General features: G+C 40.8%; 1 protein-coding gene across 1 annotated transcript in view; it reads right to left on the bottom strand.

The window, feature by feature from the left end:
- ZDHHC8 (zDHHC palmitoyltransferase 8) overlaps positions 1 to 19,231 on the bottom strand; it is a 122,609-nt gene that overhangs the window by 43,473 nt on the left and 59,905 nt on the right. Inside the window, exon 2 of the mRNA XM_077461717.1 lies at positions 3,857 to 3,978. Within this exon, the coding sequence (XP_077317843.1) occupies positions 3,857 to 3,978 (122 nt within the window). The remainder of the gene's footprint in view (positions 1 to 3,856; positions 3,979 to 19,231) is intronic.

Raw genomic sequence — 19,231 nt, 5'->3', positions numbered from 1 at the left:
GCAGAAGGCACTATGTACAGGAGAGGAGTGTGAAGGGTATGACAGTGGGCACTATGTACAAGAGAAGAGTGTGGAGGGTATGACAGTGAGCAATATGTACAGAAGAGAAGTGTGGAGAGTAGGACAGTAAGCAGTAATTACAGGAAAGGAGTGTGGAGGGAGGGTATGATGGTGGGCACTATGTATAGGAGAGGAGTATGGAGGGTATGACAGTGAGTAGTATGTACAGGAGAGGAGTGTGGAGGGTATGACAGTGGGCACTATGAATAGGAGAGAAGTGTTGGAGGTATGACAGTGGGCACTATGTATAGGAAAGGAGTGTGGAGGGTATGGCGGTGGGCACTATGTATAGGAGAGGAGTGTGGAGGGTATGACAGTGGGCACCATGTACAGGAGAGGAGTGTGGAGGGTATGACAGTGGGCACCATGTACAGGAGAGGAGTGTGTAGGATATGACAGTGAGCGTTATGTATAGGACAGAAGTGTGGAGGGTATGACAGTTCTGTAACTCTGAACATGTAACCTGTAAAAAAATCGTGCTAAGTTTAGTGTTTTTTTATGAATGAAACAGTTTCTTTCCAAAAAAAAAAAAAGTCTGAAAAATTGCTGCGCAAATATCGTATAACATAAAAAGTTGCAAAGACCACCATTTTAATCCATAGGGTTTCTGCTAAAACAATATATAATGCTTGAGGTTTCTGAGTAATTTTCTAGCATAAAAAAATGATGATTTTTACATGTAGGAGAGAAGTCTCAGAATGGGCCTGGGTGGCAAGGGGTTAATTATCATAAGTAATATTCAAATAATTATTATAAGCACTGCGAGTTCATCCTCTCAGTCTGCTGCAGAGTGTTCCAGCTTGTATTTAAACTGGCCGCTCTGTATGTAGCTTCTGACAGGCTGCACAAGTAGCCCCGTATCTCCGGAACCATAGATGATAGCAGCCCCATATTTTAACCAGTGCTGGAGTGGGTCTTTAGCTAGATACCTCCCAAATATGGGGTCTCTGTGACTCCTGATCAGCGAGCTACAATCCTTGAAGTCACTCTTTTTTTTGGGCAAATGGGCCTATCTTGAGAAAGGGGCCTGGAGCTGCAGCTCCAATAGCCCCTATGTTAATCCGGCCCTGCTGTCCAAGGATGTCAGGGACAAGATTGTAGACCTACACAAGGTTGGAATGGGCTACAAGACCATCGCCAAGCAGCTTGGTGAGAGGGTGACAACAGTTGGTGCGTTTATTTGCAAATGGAAGAAACACAAAATTAACTCCCTCGGTCTGGGGCTCCATGCAAGATCTCACCTCGTGAAGTTTCAATAATCATGAAAATGTTGAGGAATCAGCCCAGAACTCCACGGCAGAATCTTGTCAATGATCTCAAGGCAGCTGGGACCATAGTCACCAAGAAAACAATTAGTAACACTACACAGTGAAGAACTAAAATCCTGCAGCGCCCGCAGGGTCCCCCTGCTCAAGAACGCACATGTACAGGTCTGTCTGAAGTTCGTAAATTAAAATCTGAATGATTCAGAGGATAGGAGTGTTGTGATCAGATGAGACCAAAATTCGAGCTCATTGGCATCAACTCAATTCGTCCTGTTTGGAGGAGGAGGAATGCTGCCCATTACCCCAAGAACACCATTCCCACTGTCAAACATGAAGGTGGAAACATTATGCTTTGGAGGTGTTTTGCTGCTAAGCGGACAGGACAACGGACAGGGCCATGTACTGTAAAATCTTGGGTGAGAACCTCCTTCCCTAAGCCAGGACATTTTAAAATGGGTCGTGGATGGGTATTCCAGCATGACAGTGACCTAAAACACATGGCCAAAGCAACAAAGGAGTAGCTCAAGAAGAAGTACATTATGGTTCTGGAGTTGCCTAACCAGTCTCCAGACCATAATCCCATAGAAAATATTTGGAAGGAGCTGAAGGTTCGAGTTACCAAATGTCAGCCTAGAAACCTTAATGACTTGGAGAGGATCTGCAAAGAGGAGAGGGACAAAATCCCTCCTGAGATGTGTGCAAACTACAAGAAAAGTCTGACCTCTGAATGCCAACAAGGTTTCTACCACCAACTACCAAGTCATTACAATGCAAATACGTTTATAACTTTTTTGAAATGCGTTTTTCTGGATTTGTTATTCTGCCACTCACTGTTAAAATAAACCTACCTTTAAAATTATAGATTGATCATTTCTTTGTCAGTGGGCAAATGTACAAAATCACCAGGGGATCAAATAACTTTTCCCTCACTGTATCAGGAATATAAAAATGTTAGGGTAATATTTTTAACCTCCCAGATCTGTATGAATAGACCCTATATCCAACAAATCTGAAGCAAATTTACTGTGTGTGTGTCTGAGCTGCAAGCTGCCATTTTATTCTTAAACTATAAGTGTAGCTAAAATCTAAACATAGAAATCAGCACAAGGGACATAACTTAAAAATAGCATGATGTGTCCATTGTGTTTATTATTCTTGTTTTAGGGGAAATATTGCTCTGTTCTACCAACACCAATCCTGTGCCATGAACTTCCAGTGCAACAGGGGTTAATACAGTCCACCCTTTCCTGCCTCATCCACCATTCAAAGAAGAAGCACCACAGCTTCTATGATGAACAGGGGCTGGGTGCATGATTGATAGTGTCACTTCCTCCATTCAGAGATCCTGTGTCATTCATTGAAGCTGTAGTACGGCTTTAATGAACTATCAATTGACAGGAAAAGGGCAGGTATTGTAGAGCTCTTTTGAGGAGTGCTTCTGACAGCCCATTAGCTTGTATGTTGAGGGTTGTGTTAACCCTCAACATACTGAAAAATTTCAGCCGCAGGAGGGGGCAAGATTTCTTCTGAAACAAGTAAAAACACATGGGACACATCATACTAACTGAGATTTATGTCCCTTGTGCTGATTTTTATGTTTGTAATTGTAGCTACACTAAGGCTTTAACAAGTATGCAAAGAACACAAGCTTGCTTAAAGTGGTTGTAAACCCTTACAACACACTTTGACCTACAGGTAAGCCTATATTAAGGCTTACCTGTAGGTCCAAGAAATATCTCCTAAACCTACACGGTTTAGGAGATATTTGCCGAAAGACAGGGACCGCTGTCTACGGCGCGCAGGCGCACTGAGCGCGGCACCGTCAACGGCGAACATGCCGCGCGTGGCGGCTCCCTGCGCATGCACGGAAGTGACGTCTTTGCGGCTTCGCCGAATGACAGCGGCGGAGCAGCGAGGCCCACCGAGAAGATGGATGCGCTGGACTACAGGGGACAGCGGTGACTTCGCTGGCTCCTGTGTCAGCTAAGTGACACATAATGGACTACTATGCGATGCATAGTAGTCCATTATGCTTTACCTTTGCAGGGAATGAAAGAGAAAGTAAAGTAAACTCATCAGGGTTTACTTCCTCTTTAAGCCCTTTAAATGCTTTGGTTATACAGTAACAAAGGCTTGAGGGATAAAAAAAAAAAAGGAGGAGAGAGGTGCAAATGCTATTTAATGTAAAATTTGTCAAATTTTTTCACTTTGTCTGGAATAAATGCCAGTGTCCTGCCCAGCTCTGGTAATCAATATTGATTGCATGGAGCCAACGATGGGTTCAGCTCGAGGTCTCCCTGTGATGTTAGCTCTGCCGAGAGTGTGCAGCAGCTGATTCCCATCTGCTGTATAGGCAATCACAATAGATAAATATTTAACAGTTATACTATAGGATTCAATATTTCATAGTTCTGATACGCAGAATAGAAATCACAAACTAATGAGGACTCTGTATAAGGTCAGTCCATTGGCAAAATGATTAACCAGCTTATGTTTTTTCCAAGTCACAAGAAGAAAGTAAAAGTGATTACCTCTTGGGAAGATACCAGGATCCATAAAGGTTGCCATGCTGAAATTTGCCAGGACAAAGAGGAACACAAGCCCATTGTACACTGGGATGGCTGGAGAGATTTCTCTTGTTAGCCAGGGACACCTGTGGAAGAGCAAAGGATTTTGGGTAAATACACAGAAAAACTTTGCTTACAGGTAAACAGATTAAAATGAGGCTGAGATTTTATTTGAGGATTTAGTTAGGCTGGATTCCCATGTGCTGTTTGGTGTGAATTAAACAAACTTGAGGTGACATACATTAAATGGGGGTTTGTTATGTACAGATTTGGGTTTTTGACAGCACAGGTCAAAACACTGTTTCAGCTGGTCATTGTGTGCTGTTGAGCAATGCATCCAACAGATGTGGTACGAATATGTCCTTAACCTTTTTACCAAAGTAATGGTTCATTTGGTGTATCGTGGTACAGCGGGTAGTTCATACTCCTGTTCTCCCACGTATGGCATAAACCCAGCAGAATGCATGTAGGGGTTTGTATGATGGTTTCCCGCAGTGCTACTACGGAGCTCTCAGCATCTACTATGGACAACATGGAGTAATGGGTCTGAACCAGTATTACTGGTACTGACCCACAGGTCACAGTCACCAGTGGACAAGACAGACTAATGTAATGATGGTCAGTCAGTCATGACAGCAGCATGCCAGAGCACCTGCTTTTATCAAATAAAAAAAAATATATATATACAATTTATAAGAGGCCTAAAAATATTTGCATTTTTTTTTTTATATGGAAGGGTTCTCAAAAAGTATCCACAATTTTTGCCTACAGATTTTACAGCAATCTTCACAACTCTACTAAACTGCAAGGTAAGCCAGCTTAACCAGACAGACTAGTCACATGATACTCTCAGACATGACCAATTACTACTCCTCCTGCCCTCACCGTTTCCAACGAAAATATAAAAATGCAGAAACTTTTTGAAGGCCCCTCGTAGTAAAATGAAAAAATAAATAAAAATTGTGATTATATATATATATATATCACACCAGTATCAGCATTATTAAAAATTATCACATGTACAGTATGTTTGATTACTCCAGGAGAGGTGCAAAGAATTTGAGTTGGTGAATTAAAATGTATAATCTGTTGAGAGAATACTGGCATTTACGGTAACCCCATTTAGAAAGTAAAAAAAAAATAAAAAATAAATAAAAAAAAAACACTCCTACGGTTATAACTGGTTAATAAAGCCTGTTTCATCTAGTGATATGTGTGGATGTATTTTTGGCTTGAAGCTAGTTGAGACACGATGGTTCATTACCCCCCGATATACCTGATCAAAAACCCCCCCTTTTTTTTTACCATGCACCTGCTTCTACCAGTATACCATATAATCATTAGGTAAGAGTGTTAGGCCCATAGATGTTGTTCCCCCTTTCCCTAGATCAATTGAATTATTATTAACTACCTATATATAACCCATTACAGATATTCCCAACCAGCTGCTCCTGATGAGTGGATATAAATCCACGAAACGCGTCGAGCTGTCATATTTGCCGCTATGTCACAGTATCCATAATTATACCATGGGTTCTATCAAAGGGCTGAGATATTGATTTACCATTTTCTATTATAATATGTTCATTATGTCTGTGTCTATTTTGGGCATACTGCTGACAGTTATCTTTATTATGTGAGATACTTTTTTATTATGGTATTAATTTTTATTATGAAATATTGTATGTTATTTTTGATCATGAGACATTGTACTAATTATGTTTTATTTTATATTTTATTTTTGTACCATTGATCTAATCAGTTATCTATGAATATACTGCATGTATCCTGTTTTATTTATTGTGTACCATATTATTGATTTAATTAAATATATCTTATTAAAAATACTGCTCTATGCCCATTATTGTCACTACAGAACATTATACGTACTATAACTATTATCCCAGCCTACCCTGAGTGGTGCATTTCATATAAAGTCCCCCCCCGCCCCTATTATCCCCCTTTTTCCCCCTTTTGTTTTAACTTATTAGGGATGGAGACCTAGGTACGTTAGGTTCAAGGCCTCACACAAAGTCCCAAAAATTATTTTATCAATATATCACAGACTAGACTAATGAACAGACCGGCTAAATTAGAGAGAGAAGGAGGTAATATGGGGGAATGCTCTTATCTTAGATTATGCAGGAACTCTGAAGTAGCTGTAAAATTTGATCACAGTAGTCACCATATACTCCCAAAGCATGCAGCTTGCCATGTGGGCAATTGGCAGTACGGAAGGGCCAGGAGTACCAGTGGGGGACCCGAGGAGAGGAGGATCTGGGCTACTCTGAGTAAAACTACTGTATAGAGCAGGCAAGTATGACACGTTTGTTAATTAAAAACAAAAAACTTTCTTCAATACCACTGGAACACAGATTTTGAAGGGCAGTTGATTACATCCTTATATTTCTCCATCTTTTTACCCCAGAGGAACCCTTGAAATACTTTTTAGATCTCAGGGAACCCCTGCCAAGATTAATTCATTGGGGAAGTCAGTAAAAAAAAAAAAAAAAAGTGTTACAACTGAAAAGATCTGCCAAGTGGCACTGGACCAAGAACTACGCAGGCACCATCAGATAGGAGGTCAGCTAGTCACAGCTTGAGGAACTTCCAGCAAACTCTAGAGTGGGGGTTGGCAAGCTGTCAATTGCGATTGACCCGTCAACCGCGGGCAGCCGATGGGTCAATTGGGAACACAGCCCCACACAGTCCGTTCCTCAGCTGCCGCCCTCCGCTTCACTGCAACGCAGAGATTTGGAGAAATCACAGTACTGGATAGAGGGCGGGGGCAGGAGCTGAAAGAATTCTTTTTACCGCAACCAGAAGGTGAATGGTTGCCAGGCAGTCCTAGCAACCTCCCCCCCTGTCCTCTGGGATCTTTGATTACCGCCATGTTGTCCAGGTAGATCTCAACTTCTGAAAGGTTGCCTACCTGTGCCCTAGAAGAGCCCTAGGGTTCCACTGAACCCCGTATGAGAATACCTGGATTAGTCATGGTCTACTACCCTCATGACAAACTCAGCAAAGCATTTATTGCAAGCCTTCTGTAAAATTTGTGCATTCAATGCAGGAGACGAAAAAAAACAGAGGGGGTTGGGAGAAGGTGGTTAGCACTGCCTTATCAGAGAAAATATATTGAAGAGGACAGATTTATAGAGCTGGTCAATTGCTACTTTCCTCAGTCAGCAGTCAGCTGGCTGGCTGGCTTGAGGCCATGCATATGGTTAAAGCTGAAATCCAGGAATTTGTCCAGCTTGAAGAAATGTATACTGTACGTACTTATGCATGTATGGTATTGTGCAAAAGTTTTAGTACTGTGGGAAGAAAAGCTGTAAAAGTAAAAAATGCTTTCAAAAATATATATTTTGCAAAATGAGCGAACAGAAGAAAAAATGTAAAACAAATCAATATTTTGTATGACTACCCTAAGGCTTCAGACCAGCATCAAATTCTTACACTTGCACAAAGTCAGGGATTTTGTAGGATTAGAGTCAGTTGTATGATTAACCAATTATATCAAGCAGGTGCTATGATCATCAATTTCATATGTAGGTTGAAACGGTCATTAACCTGAAATAGAAACAGCTGTGTAGGATGCTTAAAACTGGGTGAGGAACAATCAAACTCTGCTACTAAGGTGAGGTTGTAGAAGATGGTTTCATGCCACAGGTCATACACCATTGCAAGACTGAGCACCACAACAAGGCACAAGTTATACTGCATCAGTAAGGTCTCTCCCTGGTAAAGATTTCAAAGCACACAGGGGTTCAAAGATGTGCTGTTCAAGCTCTTTTGAAAAAGCACAAAGAAATAGGCAACCTTGAGTACCATATAGGTAGTGCATTGGTTGCAGCTTTTGTTGGAAAAAATACAAAAAGGTGTTCTAGAAATGGCGGTAGTGCAGGAGTGATCAACCCCCTCTGGGGGTGTGCAGAGGGGAAGGTGCATGCACAGAATGCTAGCAGAACCCAAAAGATCACAGCTATCACTACAGTGATTTTCGGCTTCCCCAGTGGTCTAAGAGGGGTGAGATATGCACACTTACATTTTGCCACATTGGACCCATGCAAGTATGCAATACAAGCCATTCCTGGGAGATTGGGTTTAAAGCGGTAGTAAACCCGCTATTTTTTTTTTTTAACACCTGCAAAGGAAAAGGCATAATGAGCTAGTATGCACCGCATACTAGCTCATTATGAAATACTTACCTTAGAACGAGGCCCCGACATCTGGCACGATCCACGCCGAGGGAGCCGACATGCTCCCTCTGCGTTTCTTCCGGGTATCGCGGCTCCGGCGCTGTGAGTGGCCGGAGCCGCGATATCGTCACTCCCGCGCATGCGCGCGGGAGATTTCATTCCGGCCGGCCGGCCACTGCCGGATTTTCAGGCCGAGAATCCCCTTGTGTGCATGCGCCACTGCAGTCAGCGGCGCATACCGAGGGGAATATCTCCTAAACCGTACAGGTTTAGTAGATATTTTTTTTACCTACAGGTAAGCCTTATTATAGGCTTTCCTGTAGGTAAAAGTTACAAAAATGAGTATACAACCACTTTAAGGTTGTTTATGGAGTGACTTATGTAATACTATAGTTACCCTCATTTAAGAACCAGAGCAAATCATATGTAATTAGCTACAGGAGTATAAACCTTGAAACAGTTAATAAGCTAGTATGAGAATGGTTAACTACTGCTTTTCAGGCATCATGGAACTACACATAAATGCGTGTCAGAGAACATCCCTGGAAAACCACAATTTGCCTAATCCAACAGCTCTGCGATACCCTCATTTGAAAAATGCTAATGTTTTACAAACCTAGGAATGAAATGTTTCCCAGAACATACCTGAATACCTGAAGCAATAAGAAGTCAGTAATTGCTGCTGTTCAGTCATAAGGTCATACACACACCTCATACCCTAAACAGAGGCCAAGATGGATGCAGTTTAGAAAATCTACAGGCTGCCATATACACAAACACACCTTGATTGTTGCATATAATAGAAACATTCCATTGGGCACCTTTACTAAAGGAAAATAGACTGTACACTTTGCAAGTGCAGTTTTACCAAAGCTTAGCAAATAAGGTTCAGTTTTATTTTGAAAAGAGTACCCAATCACACGCAAGATAAAAAAAAAAAAAAAAAAAAAAAAAACAGCATTTTTGCTGTTCTGTACATGAGTGGATGATAAAGTCAGCAGAGCGTCCCCTCATTTAGTAAGCTTTATAACAGATTAAAGTAATTGTAAAGGTTCATTTTCTTTAACCACTTCGCATCCAGGCCAATTCTGACATTTCTCTCCTACATGTAAAATTCATAGTTTTTTTTGCTAGAAAATTACATAGAACCCCCAAACATTATATATTTTTTTTTTAGCAAAGACCCTAGAGAATACAATGGCGGTTGTTGCAACTTTTTATCTCGCACGGTATTTGCACAGCAATTTTTTTCGAACACGTTTTTTTCAGGAAAAAAAAAAAATAAATAAAAAAAAAAAAAAAAGTTTCATGCTTTGCCAATGCCGATATTTAGAAATTGCGGCGGCCGATGGCCGATTTTTTTTGGGCCGACATATGTTAGGCAGATTTATTTTTTTCCCCTTTTTTTCCCCCCTTCGTCTCAGAAAATCTAAGTTAGACACCTTTCACACTGGGGCGTTTTTCAGGCGCTTTTGGGCTAAAAATAATGCCTGCAAATTGCCTTCACAAAGGCTCCCCTGCAGTCTGTGTGAAAGCCTGAGTGCTTTCACACTGAGGAGATGCGCTGGCAGGACATAAAAAAAAACAATAAAAAAAAAAACAAACAAACACAACACGACCTGCAAGCAGCATCTTTGGAGCGGTGTATACCGCTCCTCCACCACTTCTGCCCATTGAAATGAATGGGCACCACTACTGAAGCGCCTGCAATGCGATTTGGCAGCAGCGCTTCACAAGCGCATTTAACCCCTTCCTAGCAGTCGAACTAGCAGCGTTTTACCGTCAATGCCTGCCCGCTCCAGTGTGAAAGCAGCCTTCAGTAATAAGAGATACGGAACATTTCTTACATTTAAACATTTATAAAAAAAAAAAAACTTCCAATCAGTTCACTTGTATGTATAATTTAGATGAAAAAAAAAACAAAAAACAACTATATATTAAATACACAAAAACAGGTACTCAAAACTTTTGGACGAAAAAAAAAAAGGGCTAACATTACGGGTTTTTTTTTTTTTTAAATCGGTGTATTTTTCTCCAAAAAAATTGCGTTTGAAAGACCTCTGCGCAAATACCGCATCACATAAAATATTGTAACAACCGCTATTTTATTCCCTAGGGTCTCTGCTAAAAATATATATATAATTTTTGGGGGTTCTAAGTGATTTTCTAGCAGAAAATACAGGATTTTTACTTATAAGCAAAAAAGTGTCAGAAAAGATTTATTATTTAAATGGTTAAACTGAGAACTTCTACACAGGGAGTTCAGTTCATTGAAGAAGAAACATTGTATCTCTTTGCTCTTTTCTTGGCAGCCTGCCCAGAGAGGAGGAAAGTCGCTCCACTGATTAACTTCAGGCAACTTACATTGACTTCTATTACAGAAGTCTTTTGCAAGTCGCGCTGAACATATAATCAACCTTTTTATCAGCACAATCTGCAGATGCCGATTAATTAAAAAATGCCAAATATCGTCCGACCTCTAGAAACAAGTCCGACTAAGTGGTCATTCCACTTCAGACAAAAAAAAGAAAAAAAGAAAGGAAAGAAAAGAAAGACCTTCAGCAAAACCTAATGAACTATGCAGTCAGTCATCTTCCTACATGTACTCAGGGACAAAAGATGGGCCCAAATGGCAGTAAGAAAACAGCAAAAAGACAGGGACCATTATATTTCACTCAGAAATTACAACCTTCCTTTCTATGCAAGAATTCAACAATTTATATTATGTGTTAGTTCTACAGCTTTATGCAGTATTAGATTTTCCCTGTTGAACCTGCCATTCGCCCACCTAATCTCTAGATCCAGTATTGGGCCAAATAGACTGTATTACTGCAATTAAATTAGATTTCCTCAGTGTTACCAGCCTTCTGCACCCAATTAGTATGAAGGAGAAAGCATGTACAGGGGTTTGACAAACACCAGGTAAAAGAATGCAATTGTTACCCAATACAGTGTTGGACCAAGACAGCTTGACTTCTCTGGGGAATTGACAAATATAAGTCTTGGATGGTGGATAATGGATTCAGATACCACTTTTTATGGAAAAATCATTCCAGTTCTCACAGAGATGCCAGAGGCAGAAAACTAGCTCAAACTTTGTTCTCCAAAATTGACCATAGTGGCTCTAGGATATTGAGGTCTGGCAACTGCAGCACCCAGGAAAGGTGCAAGACTTTGTATGCTCATCAAACCATGATTTGATAACACCAGCTGTGTGAATCAGAGCATTAGCCATCTTGGTAAATGGTCTGCCTTTGGGAAACAATGTCTGTACCATGGGGTGTACATGGTCGGCCAGAATTTGTACATTAGTCGCTGACAGTGACTCTACATTTTAAAAGGTAATGATGGGGCCTGCAGAATACCAAGATATGGCTGCCCAAATTATAATTGCGCCGTCGCCATGCTTTACTGTTGGCACAAGACAGTTCTGGTCGTAAGCTTGGGATGGTTTTCGCTACACAAACATGTCCGGTGGTTAGGAACAGCATTAAGCTCGATTCATCGGACCACATTACAGTCTTCCATTGACCGATAGTCCACGATTTATGAGTGCTGCACCACTTTCTCCTCTTCGGAGTATGAATATCAGTTACTAGTGGTTTGGCAACTGTAGCTCACCCTTGAATGTTGAAAAAAGGAAGTAATAGAACTGCGCAATCCTTAATATTTAAATTAAGGTGTGAATAAACAATGAAGTGCATGTGTGCTCAATGTTGTGCAAAGTATTAACATAAACCCCAACATAGAAAATGCATTAGCAACATATACCCATGCAGTGCAAGTAAAACCACATATAAAATAACACCAATTGTTATAAATAAGCACTAATAAGATCAATACTGAAATCTCAATGGTACTAGTGCTTCAAAGAAATATGTGCAAAAAAATACTAAATAAAAATCAAAAACTCGTTAAAAAGTCCAGGTAAGCGAGTTCAAAACAAACAAATGTCCACAGTGACTTGTCCAAAAATCCAAAACAGGTGTAGTCGTGAGGCAAAGATTAAAGTGCACCACCACCGTGTAGATAACAAATGGCTCCTTACCAGATGCCCCAGTAAGGAGTGCGTATCTTAAAGGTCAAGACAAGGTATGCATCAGACTCAGATCTTCAAAGGATAAGAGACCACTGGTGCCGGACTCAAACTAATTTCAACCAAGAAGCAGATGTTCACCATAAGGAGGAAACAAACAATCCGAAATAGTGTAACACCGTTTATTAAAAAAAGAACATAAAAAGGAGTGCACTTACAGAAGTAAATGGACACAGAGCATATCGTCAATGGAAAAGCGTCGGCCGATCGCAAACTCCAAACGATATCCTTATTCAGTTGCAACTTCCAATGAGGCAGAAAGCGAATGTTGAATGTTGTTTGAGGGCCAGTTCACACCAGACGCAGTTCCGTGCGCTTTTTTTCTGCACTAAAAATGCATGCACAATGTTTTCCATGTATTACAATGGCTCTAGTTCACACCATGCAGTCAGTTGCTGGTCAGTTTCCAGACAGTTTCTGGTGCAGCAACTGACCGGAACTGACTGTATTGATGCAGAAAAAAACGGAACTGCACAGAACTGCATGTGGTGTGAACTGGCCCTAAGAGTTCCCCCCCTCACAGTTTTTGTGGACATGGGCTCACAGCAGAAACAAAAGAATGAGAGGAAATTGGGGGGGAATAGCCTGTTTTTATGCGCCCCCCTTTACCTCATGGGATGGTGGCAGTAGGAGTTTCAAGCCCCCCCCATTAATGTATTTCAATGGGGGGGGGTTTTGTGATGGGTCAAAGGTCAGCTGATTGAGAATGTTCTGAAAGTTTGGGGGGGTTCTCTAGGATAGGTCATTTAAGGTCACCCCCCCCCCCAGAAAATTCCCGAAATTCGCAGGACCCCAATTTAAGCCAAGGAGGGTCTTTGCCGTTCACTAGAGGTATAATTGACACACGCCAGTTTTGGTGAATTGGCAATTGTTTATATTTGTGAAAACCAATAAACATGGCCATTAATAATCCAGTTTGGTGTATCTAGTGTTTTGTACGTTTGGCGTTTATGCCGCCTACCGTCCCTTATTACATCGCTTTCAATGTAAAACGGTTTGTCACTTTCATACCTGCAAATCATGTAGCATTTACATATTCTTGTTCAACCCCTGTGCATCGGATGCTTCTAAGCACCAGCGTCATCATTTATGAGAAAGTGCCTACAAGTGTGAATGAGGATGCTTTAGAATGCATTGCTTTAAATTGTTAGGGAAAAAATATTGAAAACTCCAAATTCTAAAAATTCCATAAGTGAATTGTCATATTAGAGCACAAAGCATATTCCACTCTCCTTTACAACAAAAAGTGTGGAAGAAATTTGTACCCAAGGCAAACCTTGCGAGTGAAAACATATATTGGTTTGAAATAACAAAGACAATTAAAACCTAACCCAGGAGGCAAGTGGCTAAATTAAATGGTTGTGACAATTGTAACCTTCTGATATCTGCGGAAATGGCTCATGGTTGCTCAAGGACACAGCACAGGCATTAACCCGCATGCCCCAAGATTATATGAATACTGACAGCCTCATAAGAAGTTAAAATAACCACATAAAATTGAAAAGCATATTGCCAGCAAATGTTAAATACTGGAGGACAATAGTAAAAGCTAACATTACAGAACAAGGGCAACAGTACAAACTTTCTCTTTGCATGTGTAACCTTGTATGACCCAGTCACAGCATGCCAAACTGATCAACACACCCAAATGGGATTAGAACTATTTTGTGTGGACTGGGCAGTTTTCACAGCCTCCCACCCAAGCCAGACAGACACCGTGCCCTTAGCTTTAAAGGCCAACTCCACCTTTTTAGAAGTCATCAATATTAAAAAAAAAAAAAAAAAAAAAGTGTCACTAAACCTACATCATAAAAAAACAAAAACATCCATCTATAATGCTGTTCATACTCATTCATTATGAGATTACATTTTCTGTATTCTGCATAACACCCGATTGATCCTGCTGCTCTATCTTCACCTTCTGTTCCCGTCCCCAATTCATCTAGGGATTTTGCACCTGTAGTGGCAACTCTGCACATGCTCTGTTTTCAGTGAGCTTCTATGCTGAGCATTTCCTTATCATATTCGAGTATCCCATGAGACTATAGAATCACACATGTGGGTGTATACACAGTGGTAAATGACAGCCCATTCCCTCCCCTCCTTTATGCCCACTAACCAGCTAAACATGATGGGGGTGGGATATTACATGTCGATTAAAGTAGGCTTCATCTCCGTCTTATTCCAAGACACTGGCTGAAGGGGCAGGATACAGCCTTTGACTACTCAGCGCTTTGTGCCAGGCTTCATATCAATGACTCCCTTTCCTCCTAATTTTTTTTCTACATAGGAGCACTAGACAAGGGTGTCAGTTATCCCCCCCCCCCCACCCCTTTTGTTTGCATTAGCGGTAGAACCCTTGGCCATAAGGATTTGCAAAAACCCTGCCATTGTGGGATTCTGTAGAGGTCAGCTGGATGAAAAAAAAAAAAAATCTCCCTCTATGCAGATGAAGTGCTGTTGTACCTGGGGGATACCGGCAGCTCCATAGAAAATTTAATGGAAACCATCACAAAATTTGGTGAATTTGCTGGATTTTACCATAAACTGGTCTAAATCTATTCTTATGCCTCTCGATCCACTGGTATTGCGTCTTCCTACAGATTCCTCCCAGACAGCCATAGCTTTGTCATTTGAGTATTTAGGAGTGGAGGTTTAACCAAACCCATCTGAATATCTAAAGCTCAAGTTAACCCCTCTATTGGATAAACAAATTATTAAGTTCCAAGGGCCTACTCTGTTTTGTCGGCTTCTATTCAAGATCACAAACTGTTAAAAAGTAGAACTCGTTGAGTCACGGATATCGGAGCCATAGATGGGGGGGGTCAATGGGATATGGCCCTAGAGGTGCTCCCTGCTGTGTCGGTGTCAGCTGCACAAACTCTCACAATTATTTATCTTACACAGAGCCCCAACGCACCCCCGATAGGCTATATGATTTGGACATAAGGGAGAATCCCTTTGGCCCCAAGTGCTCGATGGTCAGGGGGGACTTTACAAATATGATATGGCGCTGCCCGACATCGGGGGAAGATAGTGCAGGTTATTTCCAATCTAACACAGCTTTTGACTGGCAGAAATACACCCACACCATGTCATTGCCAAAAATAATAAAGATTTAATTTCAAATATATATTTGTATGGCAATTTTAAACGGTTTATTGATAGTATAAATAGTATTTTTACTCTGTACTCCAAATGTAAACATTTTTTGAACATGTGACCAACAGCAGAGGGCTAGAAATACCTGCTTATGTTTCCCTGCAGACAGGCTGTGAAAGATCTGGGTCATGTGACAGATGTATATCAATTACGAAAAAGCCACTTAGATGTTTTTAAAAAAAAATAATTACACAGTGTCATCAACATACAAAAATAGAAGGGACAATGTAAATTAAACAGTGTTTAGTATCCCTTTAGGTTGGCGCAAAAAGAAGCAAGCTCTATGCTGAGCTTTGGTGTGTACTAAGCCCTTAGAGCTATAAATAAAATTGTATTCATTTTCAATAAATATTGGGGGGGAAAAAAAAGCAATAATGTAATGTAAATGTGAAACAAGCAGGACTTAGTCCCTAAGCCCAGGTTCACATTGGAGCAATTTGGTATGTGATTTGACATGCCAAATTGCATGTCAAATAGGCGCTTATTGACGGCAATGGCACCGTCCGAATCGGTGCGACGCCACAGATTCCCAAAAGTAGCTCCTATACTACTTTTGGCAACTTGGGGGGTGAGGTGTATAGACATCTGTGCAGGAACCCACACAGATGTCTGTCAAATCGCCCCCTGAAGATGGACTGCATTGCAATTGTGCGACTTCAGCTGAAGCTCGATTTCTAACCCGCAGCAATGTGAACCTAGGCTAAAGAGTCATTCTACAGCAACAGTCACACTGACTTCAACCCATGGTAACAAAGATAAAATGGTTTCTGTTGAAATGTCAGATCACAACTTCCTAAAAACACAAATACAACTCTGCAATGAATTCTTGAATCCAAGTAAAATGAAATAAAAAAAAAAAAAAGAGTCAGGAGAGCTTTTCTCCTTTACTTTGTCATACACTATCTGTACAATGTTCTATTTAAAAAAAAAAAAAAGAAAAAGAAAAAAAAAACAACATTTATAAAAAAAAAAAAAAAAATTTATTTATTTATGTAAACAGTAACAAATCAATGAAACTTTTTTTTAAAAGGCTGGTTTTAAATTTTCCTGAAGGCCACATTAGACAATCTATTGTGTACTTTTTGGATGATCTTTACAAAAAGAGAGATTACGTTTCCAACCACTTGAAAACTGAAAGGAAGATTAGGTCATTTTAGACCCGCCATTTATTGGTCAGTTTATGATCTCATGTGGGTTTTTGTGGTTGACACACATCCGAGTATGAAAAACAGCTGGAATGGAAAAGGTCAAACGTTATCAAACATTTGGACAGGCCAGATTTGTCCATCGCTGTAAAACTATTTAAACCATTAAAGGAAGGGACTGCCCAAGCCTGAAATACGTCATTCTGGCACGAGTGTATGCCTACTGCTTATGTGCAGAGCTGCACTACTTTATAAAATACAAATAAATACAGGTATAGCTGATCAACATTCTGAAGAAATTTCAAGCATTGTACAAGGCTACACACTGTGCAGTGCACAGAAAAGTCTTTGTTATGGGGAAGAAGCAGTTACAGACCTTAGGAAATTGACCTTTAACTGATGCATTAGTTCAAGAATGGCCTTCTTGTCTAAGGAGTACACCCACATTTCTAAGATAACCATATGGTTTTTATTACATAATATTCAGAGACAGAAACAAAAAAAAAAAAAAAAAATAGATAAATACGCTACAGAACATTTTCACGATGGCACATTCAGGGCGTTTTTTTGGATTTTTTTTTTTTTCCAAACGAACATACCCACACTCTATTTTAGTTATTGAGATCAATAAAACTAGATTATCTTTTTTTATTTAAAAAAGTTTTTTTTTGTAAATGATTGCAATCAAAATTACATTAAGATTTTTTTTTTTATTATTATTTTTTTTTACACATAAAAACAAACCACACCACACAGCATCGTCTTTCTTTATCAGAAGGTATTTACACATCCTCACTTACAGCACAAACCCAAAAAGGAGCTCAACCTCTGTTACAGTATCTGGGTGGACATGCAAATCATTTTTGTTGCCCCTTTTAGCCATGTATCCAGAGCTGCTAGTGTATAACACATATAATTTTATCCAGCATTACCACTTACATACAACTGTTTCATGTTTATAAATCCTCATCAATGTAAGATATGACTTCACTGGCTCTATGGTGTAGGGCAGGGGTGCCGAACCTTTTGAAGAGCAAGGGCCACTTAAGCGACTTGGTAACTGGTCGCGGGCCACAATGAGCAGAGCAGGTGGATGACAGGCGGACACGGACACAGCCCACTCTAATCTAGCGGTCCTCCGATCCACCCTGGCGGAAGGGAATGGATCCCCTTCTGTTTTTTTTGTTTTGTTTTTTAGCGAATCAGATTGGAGGTAGGTGGGTGTAAAAGGACGATACAAATCGGTTTACATCTGCCATTTCATAGAGGTGAATGGAGGGTTCGATTGATTTGGACCGATTGTGTGAAAGGGGCCTTTCACACTAATGCAGCGCAGTGCACCTGTGTCTTTCCTGCGGGTTAGCTACATTTTGCCATAGACTTCTATTATATCCAGCAGGTGTGGTACACTTTCTGAAAGCTCACCAAACCCGCAGGTAATAACAGAAGTCTATGCCTCAGTTCAGGTAACCTGAAGGTGCAATGTGCTGCACCTGCGGATCAGTTTGAAAGCAGCCCAGTAACCACTGCGCAGATATGCCCATATATACACTGCAATGTTAGTAATAAACTGACCTTTAACAGTCTTCCATTCAGGTATTGCCGGCTGTTGCTGTCCCTGGCAGAGTGCATTTGGTATCACTCCGCCTGTGGCAAGAGACTGTACTATACAGGATGCATCAGCTTAAACAGCTCTGCTCCACAGCTGCTTGCTTTTCCGGCTTCATTAACACAGATGCTCTGGGATGGCGGGTCTGCAACCCATGATCTGGGCTTGCCAATCTGCCATCCCACAGAAGAAGGTCGCGGGCCACATCAGAGGGCTCCGCGGGCCACATGTGGCCTCCGGGCCACTGGTTGGGCACCCCTGGTGTAGGGCTTGCGAGTCCAGAGGAACAGTACAACTATTGAGTATGGTCATGTTGTACCCGTTTCATTTGGATAAACATATGGCAATTACTAATCACTTTTTTTTTTGTTTGTTTCTTTTATTATGGGTTTTAAGGGCTAAAACCTCTTTTTGGCTTTTCTTTGGAAATTTAGATTTCACCTTTGTGGTGTCATCTATTTCCTTACTAAACTAGTTAAGCCTGGCACGCACGGACCTCTTTTCCGGGTTGAATGAAAAAAACAAAAAAAAAAACAAATCAGCTCTGGTCGGAACCGCTGAACTATGCGAAGTTAGTGCAACCATCTTCCCCGCTGAGCTATTGTGTTCCGACAGGGGGACGCCCCTGCCAGAACACTTCGATCAGCGCTATCTGTCATTGGCTGAGAATGCTGATCAGATTCGGTCAGTCAATTTTTGAACCAGTGTCGCCAGTCATTCGGCCCGTGCATGGGGCTTTGGTCATAGGTTTATCATGTCCATGAACTTTATTAGCTGAATGCAAGTCTGAAGCATTTACATTTCTATGCTGACAAGATCAATTGAAGCCTTGGTGAAACTATAACTATTGCCATTTTTTCTTTTCTGTTGAGAACTGTAAACCCTGGAGAACTGCGACTGTCAAATTACATGCCCATGTACCAGCAGACGTCTCTCCAAAGCCAACTAATCTTTTCACACTATTCTGCCTGGGATATGCGGTGCATGCATGTTTTGAGGCTTGCACTTTTCTTAAAGGAGCAAAGGAATCAACTGACGTTTAATAGCAAAGATATTCAGACATGCTCCCTTTTGTCCAAGCGTGTATCATTGCTCCGTTAACTTCAAGGCCATCACCACATGTTATGT

The sequence above is a fragment of the Lithobates pipiens genome, unplaced genomic scaffold, assembly GCF_037356315.1.
Source record: "Lithobates pipiens isolate NorthernLeopardFrog02 unplaced genomic scaffold, aLitPip1_a1.2 Scaffold_3, whole genome shotgun sequence".
NCBI classification, from domain to species: Eukaryota; Metazoa; Chordata; class Amphibia; order Anura; family Ranidae; genus Lithobates; species Lithobates pipiens.
The sequence above is the reverse complement of the archived record's forward strand: the minus strand, read 5'-3'. Positions and strand labels throughout refer to the sequence as shown.